The sequence below is a fragment of the Pyrgilauda ruficollis genome, unplaced genomic scaffold, assembly GCF_017590135.1.
Source record: "Pyrgilauda ruficollis isolate IOZ18807 unplaced genomic scaffold, ASM1759013v1 scaffold11, whole genome shotgun sequence".
In the NCBI taxonomy this organism is placed as follows: Eukaryota; Metazoa; Chordata; class Aves; order Passeriformes; family Passeridae; genus Pyrgilauda; species Pyrgilauda ruficollis.
The window spans coordinates 7,839,110-7,853,089 of NW_024509210.1; the positions used below are offsets into that span (position 1 = coordinate 7,839,110).

The following is a 13,980-nucleotide window of genomic DNA, read 5'->3' on the forward strand; positions in this document are numbered from 1 at the left end:
ATGCAAACTGGCAACTTGGAAAGAAGTACCAGAACTACAACTCTTATCCAGCTTGATATGTTTTCTGAAAGGGGAAAGTACCAATTATAGTCTTCAGCATAAATAACACACTTGAAAAACTACCAGTAAAGGGATTTGCCAATTTTAAAGTTAATTGTTGATTGTACAAAGAACAAGTCAGTGGACTTCCCACTCTTTGCCTCCTTGCTTTCCTCAGGAGTCCATTACCTTTCACAAAGAAAATTTTAGCTATCAAACTTGTCCATAAATTTTGCCGCTGAGTGTGAAACCATCCAGTTAGCATATACACTATCATTTGCATATCTTGAAAACACAGAGTTAGTGCCATCGAATCTTGTGAGTGGAACGGGACTCTCCTCAGGCCAGTTCGGGTATGACATGCCTAAAAATGAAAACAGATAATTTTTTCTGCACTGAAGAACCATAACTTCATGTGCAGACAGTAAGGCCCTTGGCAAAACTCCCTTCAATAATTTAAGCCAGTCCACTGGATTTTGTCCCAAATCAATTCATAGAAATGATGTTTTGAAATCCCTGAAGCAGAAATTCAGATGCAGGCAAAAAACCTGGATAAATTAAAGTGCTTACTCAATAAAAAATTGTGTGCATGCATGCACATGTGCATAATAAAAAGCTAAGAATTGTTCTTCTCATAAGCCTCCAACTTTCCATAATTTTGTATTTTAACAATCATGTAGCAATATATTGCTTTGCAAGAGAAAGTTCTTGCTGTACAGGAAATGCTCCAAGAATTAATAAACCTATTTGGGACAGGATCCAAAGTCCATTTCAATGATAGAATATTTCCATTTACTTAAATGGGCGCTTTTCCTTTGGCTTCAGTGAGGTTCTGGGGACATTTTCACACCCCCACCAGGATCCCCTGCTTAATTTCAGGAAATCCCAGGAGTGCAACTGAGTAAAGTCCAACAAAGTGCTGAGCACTCCTGTCTTGATTCAGCATTTAAAGTTGTATTTCAGGCCTGTAATTATTTGCATTGAGTGCAGTAACTGTTTCTGTGTTCAGGCACAAGTGATAACCAAAATGGATGCAGAGTGCTTAGCACCATGTTGATTCAGCTGTGCAAGCACAGAACCATAGCAGGGTTGAGACTTTCAAAAACAGAAATCTGATTCTGTTGCTTATTAAGCAATTCAGCATCTGCCACCAACCTTGTGGCAACTTTTTTTCTGCTACTTCACTAAGTGCCCCAAAATCAACATGAGTTGAGAAAACCTAATGAAGAAAATAATAGCTAAGGTACAGATCAAAAATAGACCCAAAGCCATGTATTAATGGCAACTTTTAAACTAAAAGATCCAACTTTTCAAAAGTCATACTGCTTGAAGAATGAAAAAAGTATCTGATGTTAGGAAGTATCTAAAACCATGTAGAATATTTAATCAGAAGACAAAATGTAGGAGTTTTGGCAAGAACCATTTTTACTGTCCATCTCACCATCACAATATGAAAGCATATGTTCTTTTTAAAAACACTTGCTACATCATTGAGTCAAGGTTTAGTACTAACATGTTCATAACAAATCAAAGGACGTGAAAACAGCTGATATTTTCAAAATGCCCATTGTTAATTAAGTTTTCAAAGGATTTTACATGTCAGTTTAGTCTGTATATAATATTTATATACAGTATTTCTACCTTCTGTATATAATAATCTGTTTTCATCCTATGATACATTAAATACATTTCAGCTTATAGATCCAAAATGTACTAATAGCAGCTGAAATTTAGACATCCGTCTGAATAAATGAAAAATGTTGCAGATGAGTCTTATCACTGAGTTACGGCAAAAAACAGTATTAAAAAAAAGTCTATTGCTTAAATTAGAGGTGCAGAATCTAACCTATTTTAAATGTTGTAGTCTCCCCCAACAGGACAGTTGAATTAGATACTCATTAGCATTTTGTATTTCCCCTGAGAATACTTCCCTGATCTTTTTTTTTTTGCTTTTACTGTATGATATCTAGTAATTTTACTTATTTTCACATCCTTTTAAAACGTTTATTTTAGACACAGCTGCAAAATGACTAAAGGATGATCCTGATGCAAACTTTGACATTTACCAAAAGAAAAAACAAACAAACAAACAAAAAAAACAACCCAAAAAAAGCTTCCAAGCAAATTTTGATTGGCTTCATTCAGACAAGAAACACTGTAATGGGGTTACAGAGTCTGAGAACAGTGCAGAAGAAAAATCAACTTTTTTTGTGTGTTGCTAGAATCTAGTAAATGCATGTGAAATTCTACCATAGAGTTTGTTTTCAATCCATGTGGAAGGGAGGGTTCGAGGGAGGGGAGCATTATTACAGTCCACGAGAGGAGTCTCCTCTTCTGAGAGGCCATCATCGTACAGTAAGGAATCAGAGGGCGTGGAAGCTGCAAGGTCTAAGTAGTCCTGAGAAATGAATACACAAAAAGCTGCATTAATGCACGTGGCAGTGTTGCTGTTTGGCTAAAAAGCATAAATGTGCACCTGCTTTCTTTACAACAAGGAACTACAGGCCCATTGCATTCACCTTTCTCTAGAGGCTCTGCACCTGAGGAGGCTCTGCTTTCCAGCAGCCACAGCAGCCCTGGAAGCTGATTTGCCTGAACACTGCCCCTGCTAGAGACATATGAACACTTCCCCTACTTAATTCTGCACATCAGCAAAACACCCAACAAAATGAAAAGCTGTCCTAACTGCTTTGTTTGACCTTCATCTGCTGGTACGCCTGCTCCATATGTATGCCTGAAATATATACATATATATATATATGGAGATACATATGCATGTTTAAAGGACAAGGTACTCAGATCTCAATCATTTTACAAAAGCTATTACATAACAATGCATAAAATACCTATGTAAATATTGCCAAATAAAGCTTTGGTTGCTGTTCTAAAACTAAATATTTAGGTTACCAATAAGAATTCGTTGGGTTTTAGTTGTGTTGTTGAATTGCTTTGAAGCAAAAAAAAAAAAAAAAGAATGTGAAGCATTTTCAGCTAATTTAAAATGTATGAAGTATCACATTCGTCTAGTTCTGGCTCTCTAAAGTTATTTATTTAGGAGCAACTTATCACAATAGTTTTTAAAACATTACTATTATTTAAAGTAAATACGTTAAGAATAATCCATCCATATTTTGAGTTGAGGTCACCAAAGCTATTAGAAGAGGTAATACTGCTTTCAAAAAGCTACATGCATGTGGAAGAAAGCAGATATGTAAATGCTTCAAGATTTGATGAAAAGTAAGTTACCCTGCTTTAAAATAAAACTAAAAAGTAATTATTTCTGTATATTCAAACTCAGAAGACCACAAAAACTTTCAAAATCCATGCTTTCCACACTTACCCTACTCTTCACCATCATCTTCTCTAGTTCCTTGCTGATCTCAGTAAATGTTGGTCTTTTATCAGCTTCTTGCTTCCAACAGCGCAACATGAGGTTGTACCTGGGACCCATCACAGGGTGAAAAAACCCCAAACTGTTAGAAATGGGCCATGCTTCTGCTCTAATGATTTACAGCACTGAACTTAACTGTGGCATGAAGGCCATCCACAAGTACATCAATCTCTGTTGTGAGTGCTGCTAAATGTTCCCTGGAATTAACAACTGACACTCACAACAATGGGCTTTTATGTTCAAGAGTCTCCATGAGTTTAAATGATGATGCACTTGGCTGTCCTTGAAGGACTAGAGTCTCAGGTTTCACTTTCTCAAATGTAGGGCAGCATGCCAGACTGCTAGTTCACTTTGTATATGACACTGAAGAAATTTGTGTGTCAAACTGAAAAACTCTGCTGTTATATCAAAAAGCAGAATTTTGGTTTTCATTTGTTCAAATTCTTAAGTTTCTGTAAACTTCTCTTTAAAGCAAAGCCTAGCATAAGACTATTTGCAGTAACTAATGTTCTTTTGATTACTTCTATTATTGTTCTTTTGATTAAACCTGTATTTATTCTTTCTTTAACTGCCTTCTATAGCATAGAGTGTGGAAAGGAAAGGGAAAAAAATTCAAGTTTTATAGCTGAGTGACTACCAGATGGACATTGGCAAGTTCTGGAAGCCTGACTCTCCAACCTGTGCCACTCACGTTGTTTTTCTAGCTCAGCTGTTCTCAGGACTGAGTGATCTGTCCACATAAGTGCTCTAATGGTGGAAACAGTGGCTTATGAGAACTACAGGAAGCTACTGAAAAGCACTGCATTTTATGCCTTCATCCATGATCCCTCTCATACTTGACTGCATACAAGAGAGAATGCAATTTGAGAAAAATGGTCCTTAAAGTGGGCTTTCACAAGCTGTCAGAAAAATTTCAGCGTAAAACAGAAGAAAATCCAAAAAAAGTCAGAAAACCATGATTTCGCTTCAATTAAAAAATCCCAGAAACTCAGATGTGGTCAGCTTGCCTAAACTAATAATTATCAATGACATAACATGTTTGTGGAATGAGTATTCCTCACTGAGATGAAACAAATAAAGAATTAGTATTATACATTCCTTAGATGATATTTGCCAATCATTCTTGTAAACTGCTACACTGCCCTAAATTTGGAAATACTTAATGTTTTATTCTGTATGTTAAAAAAACTATTATTTAAACTATTATTTATTTAAACCTTTTTTTCTCAGCCCAGATGTGGTCAAAGCACCCTTCCAACTGAGAATCAGTCAAAAGAGTGGTCACAATGATTAAAGCTTGGGAACTTTCAAAAGACTGCAACATCAGATTTGCAGGCTGAACATAAAATCATCTCCAAATGCCATGGAAGATCACAGACAACAGATACTTCACATTGACTGTGTTTTAATAAATCAGCTAACAAATTATGAACTGTCTCCAAAGCCATGGGCTTATCAAGTCACAGGAAATTTTTATCTTCAAGGGTGTAGATCTCTGGGCCAAGATACCATTTTTCTTCTGGAATGCCACAACTTATAGATAATGACTGTGCATGGAATATCTGTTTCAGTTGCAGAAAGTACTATGACATTTTCTTGAATATTTCAGCTACCACTGTGCTTTATGGAAGTTTCCTCCTTCCCCCACCCTCAGAAGTTTTGTATGTACAAACTCTAATTGTTTGCAAGCATGTTACTCAATACCCTACAAATGGTTTGGATATAGCTGTAGGCATTCTGTGGTCAATTTTTCTCCCTCACTTTACTGTTCACTAATTTCATGACATTCTTTAAAGCACTACATATTTTGACTATATCTCTATGAAATACAGAATAGTATTTAAGAGGTATTTATTTAAATCTTTTTTTTTCAAGTATATTTACTAATGTTTTCTGAATCTAATCAGATCAAGAGTTACTCACATTTCTTCACTGCAGTTTTCTGGTCTCTCCATTCTATAGCCTGTTTTTAGAAGGTTAAAGAGTCTTTCAGGAGCAATGCCTGGGTAAGGATTGCCTCCTAAAGTAACAATCTCCCACAGCAGAACTCCAAATGACCATCTGAAAAAGACAAAATGAGCTTTTATATAGAGTGGTAGGTTTCACCAGCTTAGTGTGGCATTTACACAACAAATCTCCTTCTAGTATTTTCAGAACCCAACAAAACTCAAGACACCTCACGCCAGAGCAGTTGCTTAGATGCAAGCAGGGCCATCTGTGTTCCCAAATACTGTTCATTGAAAAGGTTAGCAACCAAGACAGCAGAGAAAACAGTTACCTCTTTTATCCATTGACAAAAGCTAATTATACCCTGGGAAGATCCATCTTCTCTAGACAGCAGAAAGAGGAAGTCCTTCCCCTGGTGGCCCAGCCCAAAGACTTGCTCCTCTGCTGCACAGGGCTCCTGCAGCAGTCTAACCTCCCTAATTAGCTCTTGTATTCAGAAATAACTCTAAATTCAATTTACAGAGTTACCCCAGGACTGGTTTGCTGTCTTGACTATGAGACAACACAATGTGTTTATTTAAATCGTAAGTAACACCTTTGATTTCAGCTGGTCTCTTGGGCCATTTCAGTGATTCAGGACTTAACTGTCTTCTTAGAGTTGATGAAAGAAGAGGAAAGAATTTCCTCTGGAAATACCAAATGCCTAAAATGAACTTTGACACAGAACAGAAGAAACCATTTTCTGAAATAAACAGAAGAAATAGTGAATTTTTAAACCTACTTTACTGCTGAGCTCAAACAAAAAGACCTTGCATAATGGGTGAGAAATATTTAGATAAATTAGTCCATTTCTGGAGAGCAAGCCAGAAGAAAGGAGGCAAGAATGTTTTTCTTTTCTTACTGAAAGGCTTTTTGAGACACAAAGAAGCTACAATTCACCCTGAATCTGCTCAACTGACAACTGACAAAATCTGGATGTTTGAAAGGAAGGAGACCAGCCAACACTGGGGCTGCTCAATGGGATGCATCTGGAAGCAAAATTGCATACAATTTATGAAAATGCTAGCTTTGGGCAATTGCTCTGTAAACTCCATTTTAAAGAAAATTTTAAGAAGTGTTAGACACCTACTGCCAAACCAAACAATCATGTCTAATTCCCTATGAAAATTCCATCTCCAAATGTTAAACAAATACCTCACCTCCTGTCTGACTCCCTTCCACCTGCGCTTCTCACATTTTAAAGAACAAAAGTAACCCCAAAGGTACAGAAATAAAACTTCCCAAATTGTCAGAGAAGTCAAAGTGACTCTCACATGGTCCCAGGTGGTATGCTGCCATTCTTCTGCCTAATGCCATTCACTGAATTAATTTTTAATCACTTTGCACATTCTTGAAAGCTTATGAATATTTATAGCATTTTCATATACTTTATTAATATTTCTCCTCATACCCTTTTTGAAGCCAATTACACTCTGCCATCAGGTTACAATTCTGTCCATGATTAATTCAAATAAACTTTGGAGCATGGCAGATTTTATTTCTAAAATCCACTTCTGCTCAGGAGGAATTTTCCAGAATATGGAAGGAGGGATCAGATGAACAATTTCTTAACTGAAGCTGTTCAGTAAGTGAACATATTAGAATAGAATACTGTAGAATGCTGCAGTACTTTCAGACTGTTAAGTACTACATTAAGTACTACAGGAGGAGAAATGAGAGATGGAGAATTTCCCACTGTGTAAGGTTTATTACGGAATAAAAACATGATCACAAAAAGCCAGGAAAGAAAAGTATGTGAAGAAGAAGATAGTAGGTTAGCTTTCCACTGATGTCATAGACCTCTGAAGCAAAAATGGAGTTTTTGTAAATGCTGGCAAGTGGTACTGTTATTAAACTCTGCTAACCACTAACTATACAGAACAGCTTGAGAAGGAACAGGGTGGAAAATAGAAACAGAGTATCAGAAAAAAGGGAATATTGGAATGGTTGTAGAGTAATATGTTCACATAAAATATAACTGCATCACCACAAACAACAGAGAATATCCATAAAATAGTATTTTCAGTGAGTGCAATTATCTAAAGCATCAATCAATGTAGCAAAAGGAGTACTTCACTGATCAGTCTGCTGCTCTGAAATGCCATCATGGAACCTGGTGCTGGAGAGGACTTGCTCTGCAGCTCTGGGTGTGTGGTGTGTGTCTCGGTTCTGCTCTGCAGGAACCTGGCTAAATTAGGAGCTGCTGTACAGCACTCCTGGATTATTTCATGTACAATGACACAGCAAAGGTGAGCCAACAGTGAGACAAAGGCACAGTGTAAGCACAGCAGACACCTGGAGCCTTTCAGGCACCACATGGGAGCAGAGGCGCACAGCACAACGCTGTGCTGCTGAGGCACCTCCAGGAAAGCTGGGCAACCAGCACAGCTCTGCATGGAGATCCTAAGCCAGCCCTGGGAAGCAGGGAAGCGACACAGCACTAGCCCATTGTGCTGCACAGGGCTCTGAGCTGGCTTGCTTGATGCCAGCTGGGTGATCTCTGCATGGTGCTGGATCCCACTGACAGGAAACACGCTCCTGGGCTTACTTAATAGCACCCATCAGGAAAACGGAATGGGAGGAATGCTATTGGATCCAGATGATCCATCAGCAATCAAAGAAGAGGCAGTTACATGACAACACAATCTGTTCTGGACCCAAACCACAGTGACAAAACTGAAGAAATTAAAAATACGCTTAGAAGTTTTTAAAGGAATTTTAACGATTCTTTGGGAAAAGTAATTTTAGAGAAGCAAGTCAGCACAACGGGTGCTCTGAGGAGGATTAAAAGAGACCCAGAAAAACCTGAATGCTGACCTAAGTAAAAGTGACATTCTCTCAAGAATTATCCCTACTCTTTCCTTTTCTTACTCCAATGGATACAAAGTAAAGGAAAATACTTTGGAAATTCACTTTGTAAGGAATTTCCAAGGCACGCAAAGTATTTTATTTCACTAAAACTGCTCTGATCTGCAGAGAGAAGAATAAAAAGTGAATGGTAAGAATTTTAGAAGTACAAATCTAAAGGTGTATATTTTGACATCCTGCTATTATCAAAATGTTTTTCCCCTCAAAGTGCAATGCCATCCAAACTGGCGTGTTACTTCATTTGAGTGTAACCCAAACATTACTTTGGTCAGATGCTCTCTTTCAAGGCAAACTTAGAAAGTATCAAGATGCTACCTAGCAGAAAATCAGGCCTATGTACTGCTGCTTTTACAATCCTTAAGAGGTTTTTCTCCTAAATAAATAATCTTTAGCTTTAGAGTCTGCCTGGTGACTAGTCACAAGCATCATTCACCCCACAGAGAAAGAAATGAAAAGCATCTGATCCTGAATTAAAAATGTCTACAAACACTCTTCTGCCTGGCCCAAGCTTATCAGACATAGGGATAATTTAGCTGTGGTTGCTTTGCCTCCTCTTCATCACAGATGGAGATTCCAGCATATCCATCTTCAGGGTCTCTGTTTCCCTAATCATGAAATTAAGCTTGTATCTTGGCACTGAAACTGGACTGAGCTGACTGGAGTTCTGTCATTGATTTCAACAGGAGAGAGGTCAGGCATTAAATTCCCCTTCCTTTCCTCCACTCCATCCCTCACCTGCCACTTAGTGTTACAAACAAGTGATGAACAGAATAGAGAGGTTCAGGTATGACCATTATCTGCAGCAAACTCTACTAACTCATGTCTATATACAAAGTCAATCATGTCACATGAACAGCTCCAACCCTTGCTGATTTCAACAAGAATTATGTACATAAATAGTTCTGTTAATATTTTATTCAGATTTAATTCAACAGCAAAAATCTTGGGCATCACTGCCAGTTGATGGTGCCATCCAGACTTCCTTCATATTTCTTTGCAAGAGTAATGGCTTTGGCTCCTACACATCCTGCTGTGCTCCCTCCCCAGGTCCGTAAACAAGCACACAAACCAGAAAGCACTCAAGAATTTACACTTACACATCACTTTGTGTTGTGTAGATATGGTCAAACAGTGACTCTATGGCCATCCATTTCACAGGGATCCGACCCTAGGAGGTAAAAAAGCAGTAATGGTCAGAAAAATAAGTTTCCAAGTGAAAAAACATGGCATTTCTTTTCAAAATAGTAAGACAGAGTCTGTCCATACTACAGCACTTGCCAATGCACTTATGATTTGGCATTTCATAAGAAAAACAGTGAGGAGAATAATTTTAAGAGTTTTTAAACAAACTAGTTCATGTCTTCTCACACACTTAGCAATCCAATTATGTGCAATGAACTGGTGTGGCTTTTTGCAGGTGGTCACCAGTCTAATTCAGATAAACTCAACTCTTAACAAAGAGCTTTGAAAATGTGCAGATGCAAAAGTGATAAGGAATGACGGTTAAAGAGGAAGAACTATTTCATTTATACCAGGGATGATGCATAAATAGAAGCACCTGAATGTTACAGATACCTCTGGTTTCAGAACTGAACCTGGACAATCATATTTGGTTACAAGTTTCTAAGTGGTATCTACAAGTTGCTATTTTTCACTGGCAGAAATTCACTGGGAAAATCTGAGTAATCCACCCCAAATATTCATGAAAGTCTAGGTATGCAAAATTTCCAAGACGTTTCATAACCTTCACAGTATGATTAGCATTCCTATGCTTTCTCATTCTCATGAAATCCATATATATCGATGTAAAAAGTATTTCTGCAGGATTTGAAACTTCCTCTTCCTTCTCAAATTCTTCTCTTCCCTGTCTCCTCACCCAAGCAGACAGATGCTTGTTAGGCTCAGAATAATACTACAGTGATGAGTGTCTCAGAAGTAGAGAGCAAATATCCACTCTCAGTACATCATGCTCCACCAAACAAAACTAAATTGCCAAACTGCCTTTATGTAAATGCATTACTCTTAAAATACAGAGCAACAAATTAATGTAAAAACACAGCCATCACAAGACAGCTAAATGAATATGGCAATGCCCTTTTACATAATATCAGGCCTTCTAGAAGTTTTTTTTTCCTTCACAACTCATTTTGACTTACGCAACATTCACACAAACTGGCCCTTAAAAACAGAGAAAGCTAAACTAAAAATTCACAGTATTTATGGAAATCTTCTCATAAAATTTTAACATTTTCACATGCAAAAAAATTCTCTTGGCAGCTCCTTCATATTAAGCAAGAGATGGAACTGAACCACCACTGCTCATTTGACACAGTCAGTGGGAAGCTGTGCTCACGAACATCACAGTCTAGCCCAGGACTGACTTGTGGAAGTTGTGTGGAACTTGATCTAAGTTGTCTATATATTCTTCAGCTCTTTCATATTTTTAGTTGATTTTTAAAATTATAAATAGGAAGAGAGAAAGAAAAAAGATGGGGTTTTTTTTTGTGTTCTCATGCAGTTTGATAAGGACTGGATGAAAGAAAAAAGATGGGTTTTTTTTGTTTGTGTTCTCATGCAGTTTGATAAGGAACTGGATAAATAAGGAGTGGAATGAGAGGACTGGATAAATGAGGAGTGGAAGAGGCAATAGTTACTTAAAGATGATACATATTTTACATATATGTAAGTATTTCTATCCCACTGGTTAAGCTCATGATTTTGCTCCACTGTCATTTTTATTTCCTTAAAATAATTATCTTAATAAAAATAAGCCACTTTCCTTTTTATCCATGCTCAAGTGCCACAGTATAAATTAATTTCCTTGATCAGGCAATAATTTCCACTACTGCTTTTAAAACACACTGTACCTTGCTCCTCTTTACATAGGAATCTTCTTCATACACATCACGTGAGAGGCCAAAATCAGAAATCTTCATTTTACGTCCTTCTGCCACCAACACGTTCCTGGCTGCTAAATCCCGATGCACCAGCTTTTGGAAGGAAACAACAGGAGTGTTTATGCTTCTGGTGGAGGAACCAGCTCCTTGCTCCACATCTGTCACACACTGAGATCACCCCTGCCTGCCCTACCTTCATTTCTGCAAGGTACTGCATCCCTCGGGAGATCTGCCACGCAAATGATATCAGGTCTCCCATGGTTAAGGCTCTCTCATCAGGGTTATCCAAGTAACTGGAATTTCTGTTGCCATCACTGCCCACGTAGCTCGGGCCAACTTTTCGACTTTCCCTGAGGAAACTGCGCAAGGAGCCGTATTTGGCATATTCCACAATTAAATACAGAGGGCCTGAAATAAACAAATGCACAGGTCAATAAACAATTCATTTGGGTTTTTTTTCAAACAAGTCTCTTCTAATCAGCACACTGTTTTGAACAGTCAGAGGCTCCAGACACCTCTGCCCTTTACGTAAAAAGCACTGAGTCAGCCATGAAATAAGAGTATTTTTAGCTTAGATCCTCTATGCAAAGAGAATGAGTTTCAGGCTAAATCAAAGCAGAATGCTGGCTCTTGCCTGTAATCCCTCATCTAGATAGTCTGAGACCAAAAAACCAGACAACCTTCATACAAACTCGATCTGTAAAACAGCCTAATTTAGAGAAACTTAAAAATTAAAATAATCTTATTGAGCTTGTGATACTGATCTCAAATCACCTGCTAATTCCAGCACTGTGTTTAAGGTGCCTTTTGATAAAACTTAGAAACATTCTGGCATTACAATCCATTAATTTCTCCTCCCCATTACCCACATGAATAATACCTACTCAATAATACCTACCTAAAGATAAATACATTTGTTTGCTGTATCAAAGTGCTCCTACCTCATACACTAATGAATTAACTTGATATTCATTAAAAGCCTGTGACTCATAAACATTTCACTTCCTTTGGGATGAAAAATACATTGTACTGAAAAGAAAAAAAAACTAACCCGCCCCACTGGTTCATTACCTTACTAAGACTCAGAGATGACTCACTCCTGAATTACATTCTCTGTCTACAACTAAAAAGTGACATTTGCTACAGAACTGGGTTGGCAAAGAAGGCAAGGCTTTGTCCAAGGTAGCAGAATCCATGCTGTGATTTTAGGCTGCACAACTGCAGATGCAAAGGAAGAGAATGTAGCCGTGCCACTTCACTTAAAATGAGCAATTCCTATGCACAACAAATTTCGCTTCACTGGCAATTTATAATACATGTGTCTGCAGATTTTACCCCTTGAAATAATAGCCAGAGGGAGTTTTCAACAGTTTTGAGACAGTGGAAGAAAACTCGATATCAACCTAACTATGCAGCTATCTTTGTCTACATATGGTTGTAGTTGTCTATTTACATTGTTTTAGGATAAATAATAACAACAATAATGAAAACTCAATTAAACTTGACATATAACTCATATTTGATAACCCTGATTATTAACATAATATAAAAGTATATATTGATTGGAAGAGAATTTGTAGGAGACTTGTTAATTTAAAATAGCTTCAGAATCAAAATGTGCATTGATGAAAACCCCAGGAAGAATTTTTAGTTACACTGAATTAGTATTTCCCTTTTCTTTCAAGTACTTTTTTAATATATCCCTCTTTTTTCATCCAACAGCAAATTTAAAGGATGCTCAGCAATTATCAAGCAGTTGCTGAAATCCAGCAACAAACTGCATTTTATTTCCTTTCTGGATGGTTTCCTCTTAGTAACAAGCTTTTAGTATTTACCATCTTGACTGCAGGCTCCATAAAGTTTGATGACATGAGGATGGTTGACTTGTTTCAGAAGGTTGAACTCTGACAGGAGATCTCGCAGCTCACTCTGGGAAGCATTTTCTGCAGGAAGTGACCAAACACACAGTTTTGGTTAGGAAAGCATCACTCAAGAGTTCTCTATGTACAGTCTGAAATATGAGATCTGCCATCTCTCCCGGAGTTAGCAAGAGGTTGGAAAACTCTGTACTTCCCCACAGGAGAGAAATTTTCCCATCTCCGGTGTCCTGCAGCCATTCACATCAGAACCAAGTGAACGTGACTGCTGCTGCTCTGGCTTGGTAGCAGCCTGCTCTAGGCATTGCTCTGCCCTGATACTAATGACTGCACAACAAGGAGGTCAGGCAAGAATCAGGAGCAGAGTCTGTAATGTCTTAAAGATGCCATGAAATTATTACAGACCTTTTCTGGTGTTCTAAAGCAACTTCTTAGGGTAAATCAGTGCAATAAAAGCTCCAGAAGCATATGAAAGCCAAGCTCTCACGCAGATCAAACAAAAATAGACTCACTCACTTCTTCTCCTAAATACCTTTTCCAACAGAGTAAAAATCCACTAATCTACTGGCTTACTCTTGTAGCACGCATCCAGATTTAGAGTTCAGAAGTTAAATGTACAGTACAAACGGATTTTACTGGGGGACACGTATGCAGGACTTCACTGATGTCAGTGAGAATCATGTGGCAACATATGGCCCCAGCAGGCTTTCTTAGCCTTTCAAGTGTTTTGCCTTTTTGCAGAATTCTTCAGACTGACAAACTTCCTCTTTGAGGGCACTGGGGCTTGAAGGAGATCCCTAGTCATAAACACACCATAGGTCAGAGACAAACCTTCTTCTTCCTCATCCTTAATCTCTCTGACACACAGAACTGGCGTGGAGAGTTCCTCCAGTGTCATTACTGGGCATTGACAAGGATGTGT

General features: G+C 38.0%; 1 protein-coding gene across 1 annotated transcript in view; it reads right to left on the reverse strand.

Moving 5' to 3' along the window:
* Positions 1-245: 245 nt before the first annotated feature.
* The window catches only part of RET (ret proto-oncogene), a 73,460-nt gene continuing 59,725 nt past the window's right edge, over positions 246-13,980 (reverse strand). The window contains exons 13-20 of the mRNA XM_041474661.1: positions 13,017-13,124; positions 11,375-11,589; positions 11,152-11,274; positions 9,382-9,452; positions 5,354-5,491; positions 3,380-3,479; positions 2,290-2,437; positions 246-403 (exon numbers count right to left, since the gene is read on the reverse strand). Of these exons, the coding sequence (XP_041330595.1) occupies positions 246-403; positions 2,290-2,437; positions 3,380-3,479; positions 5,354-5,491; positions 9,382-9,452; positions 11,152-11,274; positions 11,375-11,589; positions 13,017-13,124 (1,061 nt within the window). The remainder of the gene's footprint in view (positions 404-2,289; positions 2,438-3,379; positions 3,480-5,353; positions 5,492-9,381; positions 9,453-11,151; positions 11,275-11,374; positions 11,590-13,016; positions 13,125-13,980) is intronic.